At 40.1% G+C, this 23,453-nt stretch overlaps 1 protein-coding gene across 5 annotated transcripts in view; it reads left to right on the forward strand.

The window, feature by feature from the left end:
• DNAI1 (dynein axonemal intermediate chain 1) overlaps positions 1–23,453 on the forward strand; it is a 136,584-nt gene that overhangs the window by 28,398 nt on the left and 84,733 nt on the right. For 4 of the 5 annotated variants that reach the window (XM_053932955.1, XM_053932953.1, XM_053932951.1 and 1 more), the window contains exons 10-12: positions 1,117–1,204; positions 1,982–2,099; positions 4,298–4,341. In XM_053932955.1, the coding sequence (XP_053788930.1) occupies positions 1,117–1,204; positions 1,982–2,099; positions 4,298–4,341 (250 nt within the window). The remainder of the gene's footprint in view (positions 1–1,116; positions 1,205–1,981; positions 2,100–4,297; positions 4,342–23,453) is intronic. The other variant, XM_053932952.1, reaches the window with a different exon arrangement.

Genomic DNA, 23,453 nt, shown 5'->3' on the forward strand with positions numbered 1-23,453 from the left:
TGTGGTGTAGTTTGGTCAACCCATTTCACTTTTTCTTTTCACTTTTCATATTCAGAGCACTCTTTGAGCTGTGTCAAGGATGGCATGTTTCTTCCCAGTGTTGTCACTATGAAGGAAATCTTACTGTGCTGGCAGACATCAGTACATAGCAGGGGCTTAAAGATTAAAGGCTTTGAAACACTGGTGGGGCAAGTGATTAAAGGCTTTGGGGCAGCAGTAGTGGATGGGGATTCAGATACTTGGAGCAGCAAGCTCTCAGAGCACTTTGTATATGCCTTGGCATTCTGACATCATTGCACAGAGCTGTGATAACATACTTATATGGTCAGCACTGTGGACTTCCAAGCTTTGTCCTTCCTGCTGCTGGCACCCAGGCTTTTTGTCCTTCTTTCTAGTTAGACCAGTTTGGATTTCACTAGTGGTCACACACACACACACACACACAGAGTATAGAGACCACACTCACAAAAAATAGTTGAAAATGGAGTTTAGTAAGATATGGTGATCAGCCACAGGGCTCTGTCAGATAAGCATATGAACCAGCCACCTGCTGACAAACAAACAGCTCCTGCTGAGCTCTCTTTTCTCCACTTGTCCATGGATGTGTGAATGGATCAGGTTGGAATTATCCAATAATTGACTGAAGGACTCCTAAATCCTGTGATGTTTACTTAATGCATGAGGCCTTAAAGCTCTCCAGGTAGAGATGAGAGAGTGCTCATGCATGACCAAACCCTTCTGATTTCATCACCAAATCTGATTAACTGTTACGCAGTGAGATGGGGTAGGAATCATCTGTTCCTTTTAGGTCATCCTGTCAGGAGTTACCTTGAAAGACGAGACTCTTATCTACCTTTATAGGTAAATACCTGTATTGAGCTAAATCAGGAACAAACACTGAAGTTACTGCAGCTCAGCTGTGGATGGCATCTTGCTAAATTTATAATAAAGCAATTGCAGTTTTCCAAATGCCTGTATCATTAGGTCCTGGTATGACACATTTCAAATTAATCTGTATTCAAGATCAAAGGACTCAAGTTTTTTCAGTCACATGAGGTCTGAGGCACCTGTAAGCAGACAGGAAATACATTTTCGCTTCCTTTCTTTTCTTTTCAGCAGGTTGATTCTCTAAGAAAGGTTGCAAGGGCTGCTAAAATAGCGGAACGGATGGTGAACCTGAACACATATGAGGACATTGCACAAGGTATGGCTTACTGAGAGGTGCTTCTAACTCAAGTCTCAAGTGTAAGTCCTGCAGATAAGTACCTACAGCCACAGCAAGGACAGGACAGGACAGAACAGAACAGAGAAACAGAAGTAAAACAAGCAGGTCTAGGAACCTGCTTACAGAAGGTAAATAGTACATCAGGCTATGGGCATGCAAAGACCATGCCACATTAGCCCTGCTCTAAGCTGGCTGGGGACAGCAGGTCTGGTGAGCACTGCCCTCCTTGCAGCACTTCCTTCTCTCAGCAGGTACTTCACTCCTGGATGCAGGTGCTAGTGACAGCAGCCAGAGCAGAGGTGGTCCCTGCTCACATACCAACCACAGCAACGTACTCAATCTTGATGTCATTTTGCAAGAGACATTTTGCTTTCTCTGCTCAGCTTCCTCCTGAGGAAGTCAGCTTCCTTCCTTCCTTCCTTCCTTCCTGGCCAGGCCCAGCTCTGAGAGTGGCCTGAGGTCACACCTTGCTCAGGGCTTCTATTTTCTTGTTAATTCTTTGTCTGCTGATCATCAGTTTGATTTTTATTTTTCCTATGTGTGAGAGGATTTGGTAAAATGCATTTAGAGGTCTGAGTTGCTGGTTCGGAGTCAGGACTTAAGAACGGAGACAGATTTTACACTAACAATTGGGTTGTGCAGAGGCTGTGAGGATAGCGTATTGTCTTTTAAAGTTTCCCTGACACTGAATTGTGCTGATTTATTTCTGATTGATATACTGGGACCTTTTCCTTCTTTTTTTTTTTTTTTGTTTAGATTTTAAATATTTTGAGGATGCATCAGATGAATTCAGAGGCCAGAAAGGAACCCTCCTCCCGCTCTGGAAGTTCCAGTATGAAAAAAACAAGAAACTTGCAGTTACTGCCCTCTCCTGGTAAGTCTCTTCATTCCAAACTTAATCTCTACTGTTGTGCAGGGAAGTGGAATGGAATGGAATGGAATGGAATGGAATGGAATGGAATGGAATGGAAAGGGATCTTTTGAGACAGGGCTGATTTCTCTGGGAACACGGGTTTGATTTTTTACAGTCGGCTGCTTGGGCAGCACTGAAATGTGCCTGGTGCTTCTGGTTGCAGAGAATATTGTGTAAGGCTGAATATGACAGGCTTGTGCCTTTCAGCAGAAACTGAAGGCAGAGCAGGCTCTGTGCAGAACTGGGGAAAAGTTAGTGCAGTTAAGAGGGCAAAGAAGAGTCCTTTATTGGAAAGCCTGGGATAGATGTGTCATATCTTTGGACAGTATGCTGTAGGAATCAATCCTGCACGGGACAGCTCCAAAAATCCTGCTATGTGCTTGAGTGTTGACCAAACACTTCTTGAACTCTGTCAGGCTTGGTTCTGTGACCACTTCCCTTGGGAGCCTGTTCTAGTGCCCAGCCACCCTCTGGGTGAAGAACCTTTTTTTAAGATTGAACGTAGCTCTCTCCGGATGCAGCTTGATGCCATTCCCTTGGCTTCCATCACTGTGCATCACGGAGAAGAGATCAGTGTCTGCCCCTCCTCTTCTCCTCAGTGATGTTTTAACTGCCATGATGTCTCCCCTCAGTCTCCTGTTCTCCAGGCTGAACAGACCAAGTGACCTGAGTCACTCCTCACACAAGGGCTTCCCCTCCAAACAAGAGAGGTATTTGTGTATTGGGATCTTGCACAGTTCATTGCAGTAGGCATTTGCCCTGCAGTCCACTTTTACATATTTGGTCAGTCCAAAAATGATCACTGATACTTGCAAATGTACTCTTTTTTGTTCTGAGATATTATTGCTATGGTTATTATTGTGAAAAAAACCCACTTAGCACCAACACAAATTAGTCCTTTCACTTTTTAGCATGCTTGATCCTCCTCAGAGCTGGCTTGGTTCATGCACTGAGCATGAGACATACCTAGTCAGACCCCACCTGGTGCTCCTCTGCAATTAGGCCTTCTCTTGTTTATGTGAGCACATTTGTGCATTGACAAGGAGAATCTATGGAGAGATAGAGAAGGATTGCCCTCTTCTGCCTTTCAAGCCATTGTGGTATTATATAAGAGAGTATCAAGCATGCAGTTGTGTAAGAATTACAGATAACAGTAAAAATGGGCAACAAAATTGGGAGAAAGCGCATCTTTAATAGGTAGTTTATTCTGCTGTTAAATTTGTCTCCAGGAAAGATGTCTCTGAAATTGGAAGAATTACTCCAAATTGCTTTATGGAATAAGCTTTTCTAATTCAATTTTTATTCTCTCATTTTTAGCAGTGATGGTGCATTTAGTGAAAAGAACAAGAGCATTAGGATGCCTAGGTTGTAGCCCAAGTGAAAAAAGGAGAAATGAAAAGAGAAGTGCATTTATTTTATCAATTCACAATAGCAAGTCAAAGAAAATACTCATCGATAATTTCCACATACGTTTATAACTCAGGGTTAGCAACAGGTCTGATCTTTGTCCCATGGAAATTCTATCTACAGTAACCTACCACCCACAGAAGAGCTGGTAGAGAGGGTAGATGTTTTTCAAGTAAAGGGACTTTAGAAGACATAGTAGATGTCTAATTGCTCATTGCCAGTATTTGCCGTAGTAAATACAATGTTCACCAGCTGGGTCAAAAGGGAATTTCCCTTCCTGATTTGTGGTTGTGATAATGAATTTATGAACTGGTAGCTGTCTCTGGAAGCATCTCTCATAATTTAATAACAGGTAGGGACAGTGAGTTTATTGATTTAGAAACTCTAATTCTTGCCACTGAAAGATGGAAACCAATATATTCCTGCCTTTTCGCTTTCCTGAAAGATCTCATTTTTAAAAGTAAAGTTCCTGTAATTTTGAAATGGATAAGCCAAGAAGTGCTGGAGATTGACATGTCTGTCTTTTTATCTTTTTCATCTACTGTTTTGATCTTCTGATGTTCTGCTTTTTTGTGCATCATGAGTTTGGATAAGTTACTCACAAACTTTATTAGTGTATATGGTCAGAGCCCTCAGACTGAGTGCAGTCCTGTGAGAATGAACTCTGAAGTTAATGTATGAAACACTGTGTATTGCTGTGGAACTACATGGTTAATAATAAATGCTATCTTATATATATTTTCTCATTACAGGAATCCAAAGTACAAGGACCTATTTGCAGTGGGGTATGGTTCTTGTAAGTATTAAATGAAAAAGAATCACTGAGAGATTTAAAATATTTAACAAGTGCTCTGAGGTCAATTCAGACAATCCTCTGAGGCATGGATTGCATCTCATAGCAAGGACTCACCTAATTTCATAGCAAAAAATTGAGATTTGACTCAATACAGGGATTAGGCCTTTCCATTCCATGTCATGAACATTCAGAAATAAATCGGCATAGATAGCAATTATTGTAGGACTAAACCAAATTTAAAACAGGGTAATGTGATTCATAATGGAATTGCTGAACTATGCTTTCTTCCTTTGTGGTCTAGAAAGCAGAAATAGACATGATTTCAAAAGAGTTTAGATAGATTCATGGAGAATCAGTTTGCTGTTGAAGGGATAAACCACCTGATTCAGTAAGTTGATAGCTGTGAGTTGCTGAGAGCTTGAGTACATACAAGGGACAGAACTGTATTTGCTGATCTTCTCTTTAAACAATTGCTACATGTTGGTGTAAGATACTTGGCTAGACTGGCTACAGGAACCTTTGGTATCATCCCAAATATGTCTTCTTTCTTACGTATTTTTCTGTGCTCTGACAATTGAACCAGATCGATTGTCTTCATTTATACTGGTAAGGACTGTGCTCTGCTTGCAATATTGCAAAATTTCATTCTCCTTTTAAATTTACATTTTTCTTTTGACTTTCACTCCATCTGAGTCTGGAAATGTTCTTGTTAGTTTGCTGAGAAGCCTGAATTGGCCTGACACTCTTTTTAATTCAGTGAGCAGCAGCTATTCTGAAAAGCAGATTAGAATCAGCTTCTGGAAAAGAAAGCGTGGTGTGAAGTGCTCAGGATGTCCTTCCTTGTACAGCACAGCAAAATCTTATTGTTCTCAAATCCCAGTGCTGAGAGAGTGCAGGAATTTAGCAGTGCCTTCCCACTGCCCTGCCAGCCAGGAGGCAGAGGAGAGATACAAGCTCACAGAAGGTAATCTTCCTGCTTAACCTATTCCATTACCTATTCATCTAATTGTTCTAATTTCATACACTTCGTACTCTAGGCAAGACCAGTATGCTTTCTGGGTTGTGTAAAAGTATTAGTTAGTTCTACCAGGGTCCATTGTGCCAAAGGCAATACAGAGATGCAAGGGGAGGGAGACTCTAATTCAGTGATTTGCCACATAACTGACAAGAGAGACAGAAACCTTCTTTTATAGAGGACAGAGGGCTTGTCTCAACCTTCTGATGGCAACTAACAGCTGAGTGCTGGTTCTCTGCTCTCAACTCGCCCTTTAGTCAGCACGGAGAAATAAGCACATCTAGAGGCCATCCATCCTGATTTCAAGGGGTGTGCTGAGTGGTTCTCTGGAAGGGATGATCCCTCCTCATAAGTGAGCCAAGGCAGACCACCTAACCTGGCTGCTTGTCTCTTAGATGACTAAAGTGAGGTGAGATAAATCCAGCCCAGAGGAAATGATCCTAGAGTCAGAGGCAGGGATATCTTTGGGTCTGCTGTGGCCATAATTACATCACCAGTCTTCTGTGCAGCAGGCATTTGGGGGCACTGCCAAAATACAAGTAACACATTTGTCCTGCCGCCTAAAATGTACTTTTTGAAACAAAAGATCACTTGTTTACTGTGGGTTGACACCACTCCAGAGTGGTGGGTGCTTTCTTTACGGAAAGGGACCTAACCTCTCCCTTGCTTTTGTACCCTATTTCTACAGTCTTCTCCAGTGATTTATTTGGGTGGGGTTTATAATGCTAACGGTGTTTCTTTGGCATGAGACAGGCTCTTCTGAACAAGGAAATATTGTCATTGTAATTTGCAATTCAGGGTTTATGATGCCTGGCTGGAACTAATTTTTATTCCCATGAGGAGGAGCTGTCTTTGTGTTTTTATTTTTGCATAAATGAGATTGCTGAGTTTCTGGCTACACTGACAGCTTGCGGTGCAGGGTTCAGAGCCTCTAGTGGTGTTGGGCTTGTGTTCTGCCTTGCTGATGGGAATACTACAAATACAAGCTCAGATCTTTGCCATCACCTCAGTTCATGTTCCAAAAGCAATTGTGCCTCTGACAGTCTTCAGAGATGGTTTTTTATGTGCAGCTACAACTGTCAGAACATGAGCTGAGTAAGGAAAAGCATTGTCTCTATGGCCAATGTATTTTATCCCACAGCTTCTTTGGATTTAATGGATGTAATTTTCCACCCAAGGATGTTTGAAGAGTACGGACTCACACAGAAAGCACTGGCAATCTGAGGTATTTGGCAAAGATGTCTACTAAGTTCTTCACAGTCTGAAATAGGGCTTTATGTAGGCAGAAGCAAAGCACATAAAGATACATATACTGTTCCAGCTTTCTAGTGTAAAATCAGCACAGGGTCCCTACACCAGCATGACAACATCCAAAGTAAGAGTTGTTTCAACTTTGTGATCAAACTAAATCAGTGTCAAATCCAGACCAGAGCTTTCATGGCGATGAGCTGGCTCTTAGTAGATGTCCTGAGCCTCCCTGAAGCTGAAAAGTAATTGTGGAACACAGAATATGAAACAGCTCTGGTTGCACTCTCCTAAAACATAGAGACAGGTAAATACAGGGAGGTTGGACATACTTACTGGGCAGTATTGTATTTTCCCATTTCTCAAATGAACTGCTCAATGACCATGGATAATCTTTTATTTACTGCCTTGCACTGAGTGAGGCTGATGGATGGTTGGTCACTGCAATAAGGGTATTCCTAAATAGGACATGTTTTAGGTACTTCAGAAGGAACAGCAAGAGGAGAAAATGAACCAAGTGACTTTAACAGCAAGGTACTGCCTCTTTGTGTTTGCCTCTCTACTTCATAGGCATTTTCAGAATCAGGCACTTAAATTAGAGATAGGAATCAAGAAAATATAAAGTAAAACTAGCTCACTCACAGAGGGAAAAAGTCATCCTGCAGGGACTGAGAGGAAATATGGATGGAGATATGATATTTGCCTCCTGTTTTTCTTTAAGATGCATCATTTCCCTCTATCTAGAAAAAAAAACAGTTGAAGAAATAATTAGTGGTGAATTCCCAATACACTACTCACTCAAAAGATTTAATAAAAACAAAGATGAGCTGCTTGTTACACTACTTAGGTTTGTACACAGCCTGTTTCAAGCCCCAGAGACCAAATATTTTGTTTTCTAGCAAAATATTTTTCAGCCAAATATGAATTTGAGAAACACAAATAAAACATCATCGAATCATAGTGTGGTTTGGGTTGGAAGGAACATTAAAGATTGTTCAATTCAAATCCCTGTGCCACTGGCAGGAATGCCACTCACTAGATCATGTTGCTTAGGATTTCAAACCAGTCTGAACACTTCCAGGGATGAGACATCCACAGCTTCTCTGGGCAGCCTGTTCCAGTATCTCACCATCTTCACAGTAAAGAATTTTTTCCTAATATCGAATCTAAACTCTCAGTTTAAGAAGGTTATCCCTTGTTCTGTCACTATCTGCCTATGTAAAAAGTCACTCTCCATCTCTTTTATAAGCCCGCTTTAAGTACTGGACCACTGGCCACAGTGAGGTCTTCCCAGAGCCTTCTCTTTTCCAGGTTGAACAACCCCAACTCTCTCAGCCTGTCTTCATAGTGGGAGTGCTCCAGCTGTCTGATCATGCCTGTGATCTCCTCTGAACTGACTCCAACAGGTCCATGTCTTCCTTGGCCTCCAGAGATGATCATCAGGCAGTGTAAAATGGGATGGAAGGTGCTAAACGCTGAGGAGACAAGGGCTGAAGAGATTATTGTAGTGATGATGGCTAAGCCTTAGCTTCCCTACCCAATTTCTTGAGTATCAAGATTGATATCTCTTGCACCCTAAGAAAAAAGAATCTAAATGTCTCCCAGATCTTATTCACTCCTTTATCTCTGAGAGTGTTTTCCCAAAGGGTCGCACATGCTAATGCTCTAAACAACAAAGATTTAGGCTCTGGCAGTGAAATAATTTTTAATCCAGTTAGTGTGTGCTCTGCTGATTCAATGCCATGTAAGTTAAAATCAAATCTTATTGTATACTTAACTGGATGCTGAATGATTGCATTCATACTTTTGCTAGTACAGTTATTCTATCAGTTATCCTGACAAGAGTGATGGTAGTTTTGACAAGACATTTACCCTCTCCTTAGGTCTAGGGATCCAGATAATAGGTGAGATAATTCAGCAGGATTGGAGTCCTACACTGAAAGAAGCCCACTGCATACAGATAAGGTCTGTGAGCATTAATTCATATTGTCTACTTGTTAGCTGTTCCCGAAATGTAGATAAATCCTTCAAGTTTTCTATGAGATCTCAGTCAAATTATGGAAATAACAGTTGAGAACCATGGAATCATAAAATGTCCTGAAATAGAAGGGACCCACAAGGATCATGGAAGCCCAACTCCTCTCTCTACACAGGATCATCCCCAAGAACACCACCATGTGCTTGTGAGTGTTTTCCAAATGCTTCTTGAACTCTGTCAGGCTTGATGCTGTGACCCATTCCTTGGGGAGCCTGTTCCAGTGCCCAGCCACCCTCTGGGAGAAGAATGTTTTGCTGATATCCAACCTAAACCCCCCTGACACAACTTCAGGCCATTCTCTCAGGTCCTGTCACTGATCACAGAGCAGAGATCAGTGTCTGCCCCTCCTCTCCTCCTCATGAGGAAGTTGTAAGTCTGATGAGGTCTCCTCTCAGTCTTCTCCAGGCTGAACAGGCAAAGTGACCTCAGCCACTCCTCATACAGCTTCCTCTCAAGGCCCTTCATCATCCTTGTCGCTCTCTTTTGGATTCTCACTAGTAGCTTTATATCCTTCTTTTATTGTAGCCCCAAAACTGCACCCCAGTACAGAGCAGAGCAGAACATCTGCTCCCTTGCCCAGCTGGCCTGATGTCCCCAGGACAGAGATGTCCCTTCTGGCTGCCAGGGCACTTTCACTCATGTTCAGCTTCTCATCAGTCAGGACCCCCATGGTCCCTTTCCTTGGCACTGCTTTCCAACTCTCATTCCCCATTCTGTTTGTACAGCCAGGGTTGCCCCATCCCAGAAGCAGAATCCATCACATGTCTCTGTTAAACTTCATACAGTTGCTGATTGCACATCTCTCTAATATGTCAAGGTCTCTCAGATGGCTTCTCTGCTTTTGAGGGAAACATTAGCTCCTTCCAATTTAGTACCATAGACAAACTTGCTTAACAGTCCTTTGAGACCTATGTCCAAGTTGTTTATGAAGACATTGAAGAGCACTGGGCCGAAGATGGAGCCCTGTAGAACCCCATCAGTGACCAGCTGTCAGCCTGATGTAATCCCATTTACTCTAACCCTTTGTGTCCTGTGCATCAGCCAGTGTTCACCCACTGTAATTATCTATCTGCAAGCTGGACATTTTGTCCAAAATGGATATTTAGGGAGTCCAACTCTTTGATACAATGGAAAATCATAAAAAGATAGAACTGAAAATAATTTCAGAAAGTTATTAGTGTATCTCCATGCAAGATAATACTTTATTTAAAACATGGTTTGAGGTCTAAACTTAGTCCACCTAATGATGACTGCATGCCCTATAATTCCTGTCATTGTTGACAATGACATTGTTGTCATTGTCTACATAGCCTTGTAGATGACAGGCAAGCCTTGTGACAAGGACGGAAATGTATGTGTGAGAAGCAGAACATTAGAAAGCCTGAAAACTTTGATTTAACAGTATAGACTGTGGGCTTAAGAAGGCTCAGTATTACAAAATGTGCCAGATGTTTGCTTGTGTTTTCTTTTCTGCAGTGGTAGATTTAAAGGTTGTGATGCAGGATGTGGAACATAGTCTGGAATGGATTTCCATAACAAGCTGCAGTTAAATTGGGTATTTTCTGTTGAATGACCAAAGAGCTTCAGCTAAAAGCACCAAGTGGATTGAATACTGCCTAAAAAATTCAGATCTTTGAAGCAGCTCTCAGAAAGTCCCTTCCAATATGTTTATATATTTAAATTATGTACCCAGAACAGGCAGAGAAGACTCCTGGGTACAGAAATCCTTACTAATCTTTGTCTAAGCTACATGAGTTTGTTTTTATATTGGGAATAGAGATTTAAGACTTTGCCAGACAGAGAAAAAACATTTTATATTGCTTGGATGAAATTCCTTGTCTAGTATGAGGCTCTGTGTACATGCAATTCCTGGAAAGGAGGGGCTGGCATGTCCCCAGTAACATAATGGCCTGTGTGCTGGACCAAATACAGCACTGACTGTCAGACTTTTTATACCCCACAGTGAAGCTATTGAGGTTTTCTGAGTCAAATGCTACAAAGGGCTGATAGAGATTCATGTGGCTCACACACCTCACTCAAAGAGAAGTTCATGTTACAGGCTGGATTCAGTTTGCTGTTTGGCATACATTTGTGTGCTGTAACAGATTCCAGCTTTGGAAAAATGTCTTCATGTTCATTCAGTCATGTTTCCAGCGTGAAAATTGATAAATGCATCTTCAATGGTAAAAGATCCATGAGGCTCACCCTCTGTTTTTGGTTACAGGATTGAGAACTGCATTGTATCACCATTGAGTCTGAGTGTTTCCTTTTAGTCATGAATGCATTTTTATTGATATTTTGGATATTTGTACTGTAAATTGAAAGACTGCCCCCTTTTACAAATGCTTGTGATGACAGTTATTAATGGTAGTTGGTGCAAGAGTTAGTGATATCTAAATATCAGTAGTGAAATTATGCTGAGGAAAAAATATAATACAATCACACAAATAAACATAGTGATTGTTTAGTCACCAGTGATTTTAACTGATTATATTTAAGTTGCTATTGTAAGGGGATATTACAATACAGAAAAAAAGCATCAGTAGAATAAGGAGAGAGAAAAATTAAAAGGGAATTTGTAAGTTTTATTTGTGAATTGCTGTAGAACATTTGTGTGGGCACTGAGTATGCCCACAATCAAAAAGGAACACTCTGGAGGACTTGGGCTTGCTATGTACTAATTTAAGAGTGCTGTTTGTACTATGTGACTTTTAAAAGCTGAAAGGAATTTTCCACTAATACATTGTATTAATTCAAAGAGGCTGCTGGGGAATAAAATAGGAAATAAAATGTAGCAATCAGATGCCTCTTAGGCAAGCATATCAAAAGCCATTAGTAACTAGGTCTAATGCTAATCTACTATTTTATCCATGAAATCACTGCTGACAAAAAGTTTTGATGAGACAAATATCTGTAAAGTGTCAAGAAATGGAACAACCCTTCAAAGAGCAATTTAGATCCCATTTGTAGCAGAATACAAGGTATCACTGTATGTTATGGTGTTCAAAAAAATTCAAGCTGTGTACAAATACAGAGGTAAGCCCTATTTTCAGGAGCAATGATTTTTAAAATGTTTTGTGTAGAAACTCCAATGCTGAACTTTGTAAGAGTTCCTTGGATCTATAGAGAGGAAAGGTTGCAAAGGAATTCAGGAGCTGAGAGAAATTTTAAATGTAGTTTTTAATTTAATGCTGAAATTACTACCCTGGAAAGGCATCCTCATCACTGGTGACATACTGAAGAGAAGGGTAACAAATTGGGAAGGGTTCAAAAAAAAAAGAATGATCGAAGAGCAGGGTGACTGACCTGGGAAACACATTTAAGGAATTGGGTTTGTTCAGCATGTCAAAGAAAAGCTTATTAAATCATTGGATTGTGGTCTATTAACTCCCTGTATTGGGAAAGCAGATAATGTAACAAAGCGATCTTTAATCTGGCAGATAAATGATGTAACAAGATCTAAGAAAAGCTGGAGGCACATGAATCAGGCCAGACAATGTGTGGCTCTTAATAGCAGATGAGCAATTGAGAACAATTAATTTTGGCATGTGGTAAATTGCCATCTTATGGAAAATGTAAAATGTGGAAATTTTAAAGATTTGATATTTGTTCTCTGCAGTTTTGGTCTGTTGAAGATATGATTTCTTCTTTAAATATTTAAAGTAGTGAAATCTTCTGTCCTTGGTATCTTCTCTTTTTCAGGAGTCTGATTTATTCACTCTTCTAACCTTTTTATGGGCTTCTTTCTGCACTGTCTTTGAGGCTTCAAAGTTCATTTGCAAAACATCTATATCCTCCTCCACGGTCTGACAGTCTTTGAAAAACCTCTTTAGTGGAATCAGTGTTAGAAATTTAAGCCATCATACATCCACTTTATTGAGATAACCAATTGTGGTCAATTAAATGTAATTAAAATGAAAATAACACTTTAGAATCTGTTTTCCAAATACCAAATATCTCTTACCACATATCCAGGGAGAGAAAAAACCTATTACACTATCAACTCTGTTACTAAGTATAACCTAATAATCATAATACATTAAGTGTATCATATAAAAGATGAATTTAATTTGGAGACTTAATTACTGATTTGTAATGTAAATTCTGTGAGCTGGTGTGTGGTTTTTCTGAGTCTTAACCTTTTAATACGTGTAATTTTCAATCAACTCACAATATTAACTTTTGCTGTAACATTTTGTTATGCATGAGATAGTAGAGAGCTCTGTTGACGTGTTTGGGAAAAAAGATGTGTTAACAGATTTTCTAGAGCCTGGGGATCAAAGGAGCTGCTGAGCCATCCTGTTGTGTCTCTGGTGCATTGCAGGCCATTAAATTCCACCCACTTACCTCTCTGTGTAGACCAGTTAGTTTGATTTATCCATTTTTATCCACAGGAGACAAAACATTTTTGTACCGTAGAGTCTTACCTGTTCAATAAAACTAGTCTGACACCTTCCTTTCGTAGCTTTGTCTCTGGAAATGGCTCCATTTAAGTTATTGTGGGAATTCTTTTCTTAGCATTTGCACAACAGAATTCAAAGATAGACAGGTTAGCTCTCTTTGTCATCAGTGTCAAGGGGATGGTCTTGTGATGAAAATCTGCCAAATTATTAAGACACCCCTTGACTCACTAGGAGAAGATGGTCTACAAATATTGAGAACAGGCAAAACAGTTCTAAACACTCTCTCTTAAAAGGATCAGTGTTTGCTTTATTTTAAATATTAGTTTCCCCATATGCAGATGTTTTTATGCCTGTTTTCTATCACATAAACACTATATGCTTTTATTTTGTGTTCCCTCCAAATACTAAGGTTACATTTTCACCACAGCTTGACTTTTCCATAGCAAAAGATCTGGAATCAACCCTACTTCTCACACTCTAGTCTAAGAAGCAAAAAATTTGTCAGGCCCTGATGCTATAGTGGTCCTGACCATCTTCACCATCATATCTTCTCAAGGGCCATGGGATGAGCCCTGGCTTCCCACAGAGCCCCTATACTGCTGGCTATGTTATTGTGCTTGGGTATCAGGTCCCTATCTCTTTACCTGCAACCAACCCTGACACATGACCTGTTTCCCTGATAATCCAGTGCTTAGGTCAATAAATAACAAAGTAAAATCTGTATAAAACACAAGCCACTGTTACTTAACTGTAATGTATTTACTCCTGCCAGATACTTAACTATTTTTCCATTTAAGTTTGTATTTTAAAGGGTTTGATTTCCTTCTGTTTGCTTTATATTTCATAGTTGAAACCTTGATATGGGGTACAAAGCAGATTTCTTAATCTAAGTGCTTTGACTTGTATCTGAGAGGTAACAGTAGTAAGACCAAAGATCCAGCCTTCACTTTACTCTTTGCATTAGAACTTTGAGGATGAGGTTTGGTAACTTGGGTAGATTCACAAAAAATAATAATTTAAAAATTGTTTTTTTACCTTACAATAGTTCAGATTTGTATGTCATTTTCTTCAGAGGAATTCCAGAGAGTCCATGTAAGGGAAAGTGTAATTAATTGATTGGCCTCCATAGTGCTCCCTAAGTGAATCAGGGCTGATGAATGCCAGGAGGTATAAGATCTATTTAGGGCTTGTGCAGACACATGCATTAGTTTGAGTGAGAGTTTGGTATGCTATGGATTTGTTCTGGTTGCCTCCCAAGAAAAGGCTGTGGATCCAGTGACCTTGAGAGGTTTTTCTATTTCTTCTGTTTGTCAGATGTCGCCATGCTTGTGAAATCAGCCACACAGATAAGAAACACTGTTGGCTCTGTAAGGTTTATTTATCAGTGAATGCATACTTTCCTGTGGTTAATCAGCTATTAAAGCTTAAAAGTTTTTAAATCCTTGTTAAGAATATAGAACTATTGTTAATCTGTCATGACTACAGGAGAGCAGCCTCTGTAGTGAAGCATTGCTGTTGAAAAACTCAATCATATAAATAATTTGTACAGAATTCTGTTATGATTTTTTGAGGTTACTGTTGCAGGCTTAGATATGACTGGGTGATCTGCAGTGTTCAGTTGCAATCAGAGTCTTTCAAGCTAAGGATGTACTTCAGTGGTGAATCCCTGTGTGGTGGCTGCAATTTGGCAAGTGGTTCCCTGGGAGTAGGAGGGGGATTTCAGTAGTCTTCTTGGAAGAATTACATGGAAACAGGTCCTGCAGGGAAGATGAGTCTGAGAGAGTTGGTTGATATTCAAATATCATTTCTCCTCAGGCTTAAGAACAATGTGTCCCGATGAGCAAGAAATCAGGCAAAGCAGATGAGAGGCCCAATGTTGATCATTAAAGAGCTCTTGTCATTAATCAGGCATAAGCAGGAAACACATAGGAGATAGAAGTGGGGATGGGCCACTTGGACTGAATATAGAAACGTTAACAGAACAAGTAAAAATGAGACAAGGAGGGCCAAGGCCAATCTGGAATTAATTTTAGCCAAGGATGTCAAGAACAACAAGAAGGTCTTCTTCAAATACATCAATAACAAAAGGAAAACAAAGGACAATGTGGGCCTGTTACTTAATGGAGGAGGGAAGCTAGTAAGAGAGAATTCAGGCAAGGCACTTACTGAACATCTTCTTGCATTGGTCTTTATTGACTAGAACAGCCCTCAGGGATCTCTGACCCAAAAGATCAGTGTAGAGGAATGCTGGAAGCAAGACTTTCCTTTGATCATGTTAGAGAACACTTAGGCAACCTTGACATGCACAAGTCCCTGGGCCCTGATGCAATGCATCAACAAGCACTGAGGGAACTGACGGACACCATAGTGAGGCTGCTCACAATCATCTTTCACAGGTTGTGGCAATCATGAAAGGTGCCTGGGGATTGGAAGAAAGTAAATGTCACCCCAGTTTTCAGAAGGGGCAAGGAGGAGGACCCAGGGAATTACCAGCCAGTCAGCCTCACCTCAGTCCCTGGAAAGATGGTGGAACTCCTCGTTCTGGAGGCCATCTCTTACCACATGGATGACAATAAAGTGGTCATGAGTAGTCAGCATGGATTCACAAAGGATAAATAATGCTCAATCAACCTGATTGCCTTCTGTGATGAAACAGCTACCTGAATAGGTGAGGGAAGAGCCGTGGATATTGTCTACCTTGACTTCAGCAAGACTTTTGTCAGTAACACTCTGGTGTCATGTTATAGTGCAGAAAATAATTAATAAAAATATATATAATAAAGCATGCAAAATATCCCCTGTGTATCTTCTCCATATACCTTGATCTGCCCCTTGCTAAACTGCACATGTTAGCCACCCTTAAAAGCAAGACTGTGTATGTAAATAGCTTTTGTTACAAACCACTATAGGCAAAATATCTCTATATTTTTATCTAGTAACTTACCAAGAATATTAACTATTAGTTGTTCCTTTTTGTAGATGCCCTTAAAACGGTTGCTGGGACAGAAATTAAAGACAAAGGGAGTGATGGAATGCTTATCTTCTTGTCTATGACAAAAATAATATATTTAAGATTGTTTTGCAAATAACATAAGAATTTATGATGTCTTCAGCAGAGTTATTTGACATATGAAAGTGAGAAAACAGGAAGAACTACAAGTGGAAAAGGTAATACTTAAAAGCATTGGGAGTTTGTCTCTCAGGGAGTAGATAAATTTTGTTCAGTAGCTAGGAAATTTTTCCGTGAGTGTGGCATGGTATTGCCAGGTCTGATCATTCAGAGATGACAAGGCATTATGAGATTAGTGATTAATTGAAAGACTTTATTTCTTTTTATTTGCCCTCTATAATTTCAGAGTGGAATCTGTTTGTTTTAAAGCCTTCCTTTATTGCCATGAGGTCTAGCAGTGCTTTGGTCTGAAACAAAGCAGAAGCAGAACTTTGTTTAAATAATAAAGCTGAGACTTGAAAAGAAAACTTCCTGCTATTGCACCACTCCAGATTTCAGGAAATTGGCAGGCCTGCTGCAACTTTTTTGTCTCTCCTTGCATGACCCTCTAAACAGTGTCACTTCATGAAGGTAGAAGCAGTGATTCCCAAAAAAATGGAGTTCTGTGACCTTAGTAGAATCTTAGTGGGCTTGGGTTTTTGCAAATCTGATGACTTGCAACTTTTGTATTTCATGTATCTTGAGTGATGAGCTCCCAGCTCCACTTTGATCCCTAGAGTACAAAAGGAAATCCTCAGTAAGTCATGGGTCTGGTTCACTTTTGCTAGTTTGTTGCTCCTTGCTTTTCATTTTCTTGTTTTAAGGCACCTCAGTTTGTCTGTAAAGAGATTAAATTGTTCTTGTGGCTGAATTATTTATGGCTTTTAATGTAATTTTCCAAATTTGTATTCCCACTGAGAAAAGTTAAGTAAGTTTTGCAAAGGCAAGTTTGAAATACATTTCAGATTTGCAGAAGAGTTTCTGGAATTTCCACCCAAACCCCAAGCCCCAGTGGGATCTTCCATATTTTAAAGGCATCAGAGTTTAGCTACTTCCTAAATGCCCGTTGTACTGCAGGATCTGTGACAGCCTCTAATCCTTCCAGGCTTCACAGCATACTCTGAAAATTGCAATTTCCTTTTCTTCTTCGAAACAAATTCTTATCATTTCTTGCATATGGTATTACAGCTGACAGCATGAAGTCCCAGCCTGAATATTAACATTGTAATTCTATTTCTTGAGTTGTGGTGCAGTGTGTAAATTCATTCAACTGGACTTCCAAGGTGGGTGCCACCAAAACGAAATCTCAATTAATTTACTAATGACAGTCGGTTGGGACCATGTTCTGTGTTGAGCAGCAGCTGATTCATATTCTAAAAAGCTATTGTTTTCCCAGTTTAAATTCTATGATTTCTTGAATCATCAGCATTTCTCCAAGATGCACTGGGTGGTATTTGCATGACTAATCATGCGTTTTGACTTTTACTTAACACACATATTTACATAACTACAGGACTAGTTAAGAAAAAGGGCAGAATGTGGCTTCCAGATGAAGTGGAAAAAAGTTAAGCAGTGGAAAGAAGTTTCAGCAAACAGCTGCAGGTCAGGAATTCTGAAAACTGGGCAGTGAAAGCTTTCTGCCAGTGAGGATGATGAGGGTATACGTCTTACTGGTATATTCTGAGTAGGAGAGGTCATTCAGGCAACGTCTATAAAATACTGCTAGACTGTATTCTGATTTCATGCCTAGGTTTACTAGAGTGCCTAGCTATGAAATTATATCTAATTTCTGTTCACTGGAAAGGTATTTGATGGTGTCTGCCTCCTACATTACCAGATAAAATTTTTCTTTGTTGGTTGAAAAGAACTTTTTATTAGCATGTTGGTTTGATTTTAGCCTTTGGCTATGGCAGTGTTGGTTTCATACAATAAATGTGAATTTTAAGAATTATATAAAGTCAGGCTTAAGTGGGCCTCTAATTCTATCCGGAGAGGCTTAATTCTGCTTGATGGCTTCTGATAAATGTGTGACACTTTTAAAATCAGTGTCTTAAAGTTCGAGAGGATAGGGCTTCCTCTCCTCTTAAGCGGCTTGTCTCATCATTCTCAGACTCACTTGCTGGAGCAAGAACCTGCACAAGTGCACCTGGCACACCTTGCCAGAGGGCTTGTTATAGCTCCAAAGCTGAAATTCAGAAGTACAGGGACAGACCTTGGACTGGGAATTAGAATAAGGATTTCTCACTTCAGCCAGGTAGGCAAGTAAGGATGCATCCTTCCTGGAGAACAGCCTCCTTCCCTGTGGCTGTGCTGCAGAGTTATTTTAATTCCTTGTGTGGATGTGCATGTACAGCAGCTTGAAGCTCATCACAGCCCTACTGATGTCCCTGTATTAGGAGAGAGACTCATGGAAGGGAACACTTCTTCTGTTCTGTTTCATTAAAACACCCACAGAGGAGCATGTGTGGGCTAATGACCCATCGAGTATTTTGTTACCTTGGGAAATTTTCAAAGGACACTTAGGATCAAGAAAGGAGGGGTCTTTCTGATTTTGAGAATGATCCCCTCTTTTGACTGGAAAAATTAGCACTGAGGGTTTACATAAAGATGCTTCAGCATTCTCCCTTTTATGTGCTATGCAGAGATGGAGTAGAAGAAAGTACCCAGTGTATCCTCTTAAAACTGTGGTAGCTGCTGTCAATCAGCTGTCTACAGATTGGATCTGTCTGAATCCTGATATTGTATGGACAGAGTGACTCATGAAGTATTTGGTGTAGTCCCACATGTGTTAATGGTTGCTGGCATCACCTCTGTACTATAAATAACCCACTGGATAGTGACACAGTGTTAATTCTTGCATGTGTTCATACAATTTTTACTTGCTTTTTCTAACCAAATATTTACAAACAATCCTATTGTACTCTCTGGCATCATGAGGCAGCTCCCTAAAGGAAACCATTAATTTTCTGCTGTATAGCATTGGTTGATTAGATAGTTTGTGGAGGAGGAACTGATATGAAAGTTAAGAAATGAAAACAGCAACACTCCTGCCAAGCACTGTAGCCTGTTGCTTTCATTCATCAGCTGGTTTTATTTATTCGTCTGAAGGAATGCTAGTGAATGAATCTTATTGGTGAACTACACAGACTGTGAGGCAGCCTCCCTTGCTGTCTTCTATCAGTGTCCCTGTTCCCAACACCAGGGGTCAGCTTTCTACTGTTAATTTGAAGCCCTCTCTGCTCTAGCTATGGCATCTAGCTTTACAAGATGCAAGGAAACCAATGAGGAGTTCCAGCCCTCTCTAGAGCAAACATATTTTACAGGAACAGTTAAGGTAGAAATACTTACATTGGGTAACTTGTATTGCACTTCTCCCAGCAGAGCTATTTTCTAGTTGCCTTTCTCTTCCATCCAGGAGCTGCAGTTATCTGTTTGTTGTTTAGACTGACTTCGGAGCCAATGGATGTGACAGCTCCTTCACGGTGACCTGGGATTTTAGAGTGGGCAGGATCTCTGCCTGCCTGTTACAGTTACTTACATGGTCTTCATTGCTGTCATATCTGGGGTTCTTTTCTGCCTTGAGAGTCTGTGTCTTTCCAGATGAGGTCACACAATGCTGCTTTACTTCTCAATGATGAAAAAATTAAGCCAAGGGGCTCACAGCAAACAGCAAATACCCAGATCACCATTCATCTCAAATCCTGTAGAGCAGTCCTAGAAACAGCAGGCTCTATTCCAGCAATTCCCATAGAAGGGAAGTGACTCTAGAGGCATTTTTTTTCAAATATGTTATTCAACCCTGATTGCTGCTTCCCCAGGCCTGTGCCATCACACTGTGATTCTATTCTGGAGAGCCCCTAACTTTTCCCAACTATCCCATGCAAGGAGCAAGAAGCTTTCCAACTCAGCTGTCTTTGCTGGCTAACATTCAATCAGATAGCTGGGTCACCAGGCAGCTTTAAAGACCTAGTCCTTCTTAGATTTATTTTAGGAATTGCTAGTTGTATAGATTGAGTGTTACATAAATGTAATGTCATTTTCAGTATCCAAAGATGGCAGTGTCATTTAAAATTATTATTTTTCAGCCAGGTCAACAACCACAGGGCCACTGGGGTGAAAACAGAGCAGTTAATCAGAAATGGCAGAGGAAAAGAGAGATCAGCAGTTTTAGCAGCTGCCCATAGTTAGTTTGGTTTGTGTCAGTCATGAAACTGGACTTGAAGATATTTTCCTATCTTGGTCTACACTCTGAGAATGAAAACTTCCAGCTAAACCTGAAAAAGCGGTTGCAGAAATATTTGTAAGGGAGTCTGACATGGCATGTTCTATGCATTCTCTTACTTTGGAGTAGCAGGGGGAAGAGGTGCTACTTCTGTGTATGATGCTGATGAGATCTTCCCTGGAATGTTGTATCCAGCTATTAATAGTTCAGTCTTCAAAATGGGTGTTAAAATTTAAAAAGGTTCAGAGATGAACCACATTATGACTTATGTTTGAAAACTCTGCCTTACAGTTAAATTCTTAAACAATTCAACTTGACTTGTTAAGGAGAAGATTAAGTAGTGATTTGATTACTTGAAGGGAAAGGAAGGAGATTAATTACTTGAAGGGAAAGGAAGGAGATATCTTATAGAAAAGAACTGTTTCATCTTTTTCATCTAGGACAGAATCTAGCAACTGGAAGTTGCTAGATCCCAGAAAGCTGGAAATGAATTTTTAATGGTGGAAGTGATTAAGCATAGGAACAAATAAAGGATTTATTCATCACAAGTATCTTCTTTAATCTTAGAATTTACAAATCTGCATTGAACACATTCCATCATTAATTCTAGCAATATGTAAGTTACTTTGTAAGCTCCTGAAGTTAGATGGCTTGTCATTATTCCTAGGGCAGAATGGTACAAAGAAAATGTAAAAGGCTCCTTTAAAGACTTCTTCTCCAAAGACTTTTCTGTCTTTTGTCCTGGAGATGAGTGTGGATCATTTTTCAACAGAGTGCATTAGTAAAAACCTGAAGAAAATCTATCTAATTTAATGTTTTCATTAGTTGAAATTTGAAAGATGTTCAGACTCTTCTTAGCTTAACTTTGGTTTCTTGCTGCTGTAAAGCAAAACCACATTTTCTGCAATGTAAAATCTTCCTCTCTTTGTCCCTGCTTAGGGAACTCAATCATACTTTTTCAATTCTCTTCATGCTTGGTAATAGTTATGAGGCTGCCAAACTGTAGAATATAGCCAGAAACATCTGGATGCTAACCTCCACAGATTCATACGATAGGCCACTTCAGGTTAAAATTCTATCAGGAATACTTTGGAAATTCTGGCCATTGAAAAGTAAGTGCAGATAAAATTTGCTTTTTTTTGGAAACTTTTAACATCAGAACAACATGAAAAACAACCCATTTTGCGTGTGTGTGGTTTTTAAAAAATTGTTTTACATTGTCTGTTCTCATGGGTATCACTTTGCTGTAGCATATGTGAGAGATTATAAAATTGAGTATTTTTGCGGGTATTGTAAAATGAAGTTAACTAGAGAAGGTAGGAAGAAAAAGTGTTTAGAGATGCTTAACTGTATCAGTGAGGGATCAAAGTGGTGAATCATGTAAGTAGATTTGAGTTGTTTGATCCTTATACTTCTGTTTTTCTGGCTATGAGACAAGCAGAATACAACTTTGCTGTGTGAAAAACTTGATGCTTACTCTGTTTGTATGACTGTTCAATCTATGCATCCTTGATTTTTCAACATTATCACGCTGTATTTAAATAATTGATGAAATTTAGCAAGTGGCTGCTCTTGGGAAAAGGCTCACCAGCAATAAAAGAAAGGCAGCAGGTATTGCTCCAAGAGTTATTGCAAAGTCTTTCAGTCCTGAGTCATTCTTATCAGATTCTTCCAGGTGTGAGAGAGCTGGCTGGGATTCACTGGCATTCTCCAGCTTCTCCCATCAAGCAGTATGTGATGAAGTGGTTTCCACTGCTGTATAAGAGATCTTCATAGAGGGACAGTTGTATCAGCTCTGGTATTTTTTGGTGAGTCCTCGAAAGAGGAGCCAGCACAGTAGATTCTCAAGATGCTTATACTGTTCCCCACCTTGGCTCCCACTGAACAGGAGAGGAATTTTATGGAGCAGAACACGCTTTCTAGATGCTATGCAGTCCCAGGCTTCTTCCTGTACTGCAGAGATGCTGGAAGGAAGACCGATTGTCCAACAGCAGCCTGGCTGGTGGAGACGGGAGATGGGAGATAATGGGGACATAAATTCCCCTTTAACTCCCACAGCAGATGCATGTTTTGGCCAGAGCCAGATCTATTTTAGGTAATGGTTGGCTGAGCTGCAGTTCTACAAAGTTGGCTGTCACTAGAGAAAGGTAGAAGTTTCTTATGTGGATAAATACCTGGTGGAGGGGAATGACAAAAACAGAGATGGACTCTTCTCAGTGGTATCAAATGAAAGGCCAAAGTCAATTGATGTGAAATGAGATAGATAAAAGTCCCTTAAATTGTAAGATATAACTTCTTTACTGTGGGGGTGGTTGAGCAGAAGAGCAGTATTTCCACAGTCTAGAGAGGCTGATTTTAAAAATCTGATAACACAGTCATGTATGCCATGCTCTGACTGACACTGGTTTAAGAAGGCAGAATTGGACTAGATGTTCTCCAGAGGTACCTTCAAACCTCAGGTATCCTGTGGTTCTGTGATTTATTTTCTTTTTTTTTCATCCTTTATCCAACATATATAAGTGTAAGCCAAAATATGCCCCATGTTTTGCATGGATACTTGATGCTTTATATGAAACTTTTGGACCAGTTCCATTCCCAAGTAGCAGCTTTTTGTTCTTTGGAAATTTCACTCTGAAGGACCCTCTGTCCTTTTGCCTCAACTATCTTTTTCCCCCTGACCTTGTTACTTGGTCAAAAGATTGAAAGCCATTGCTTTGTTGCAGTGTATAGTGCAAACTGATGTTATTTAGGAAATTTGGGGGTGAGGAAGGCCAAGGTGAAGCTGGAACTGAACCTGGCAAGGGACACGAAAAAAGCTTCTATAGGTACATTAACCAGCAAAGGAAGGTCAAATGAGGTGCAACCCACCCAATAAAAAAAATTATGGAAAAGTGGTAACAACAAATGAGGAAAAGGCTGAGGTACTCGGCAATTTTTTCCCCTCAGTCTTCAATGGCAACCTCTCTTCCTATACCTCTCAAGTGGACAAACATCAGGATGGGGACTGGGGGAGCAAAGTCCCTCCCACTGTAAGAGAAGGTCAGATTCCCCACCTGAGGAACCTTAATGTACATAAGTCTTGGAACCCAATGAAAATATGTGGTTGCCAAGCCACTCTCCATGATATTTGAAAAATCATGGTAGTCAGATGAAGTCCCAGGTGACTGGAAAAGGGAAGCCATTGTATCTATCTTGAGAAG

This window comes from Vidua chalybeata, chromosome Z (genome assembly GCF_026979565.1).
Source record: "Vidua chalybeata isolate OUT-0048 chromosome Z, bVidCha1 merged haplotype, whole genome shotgun sequence".
Taxonomy (NCBI): domain Eukaryota; kingdom Metazoa; phylum Chordata; class Aves; order Passeriformes; family Viduidae; genus Vidua; species Vidua chalybeata.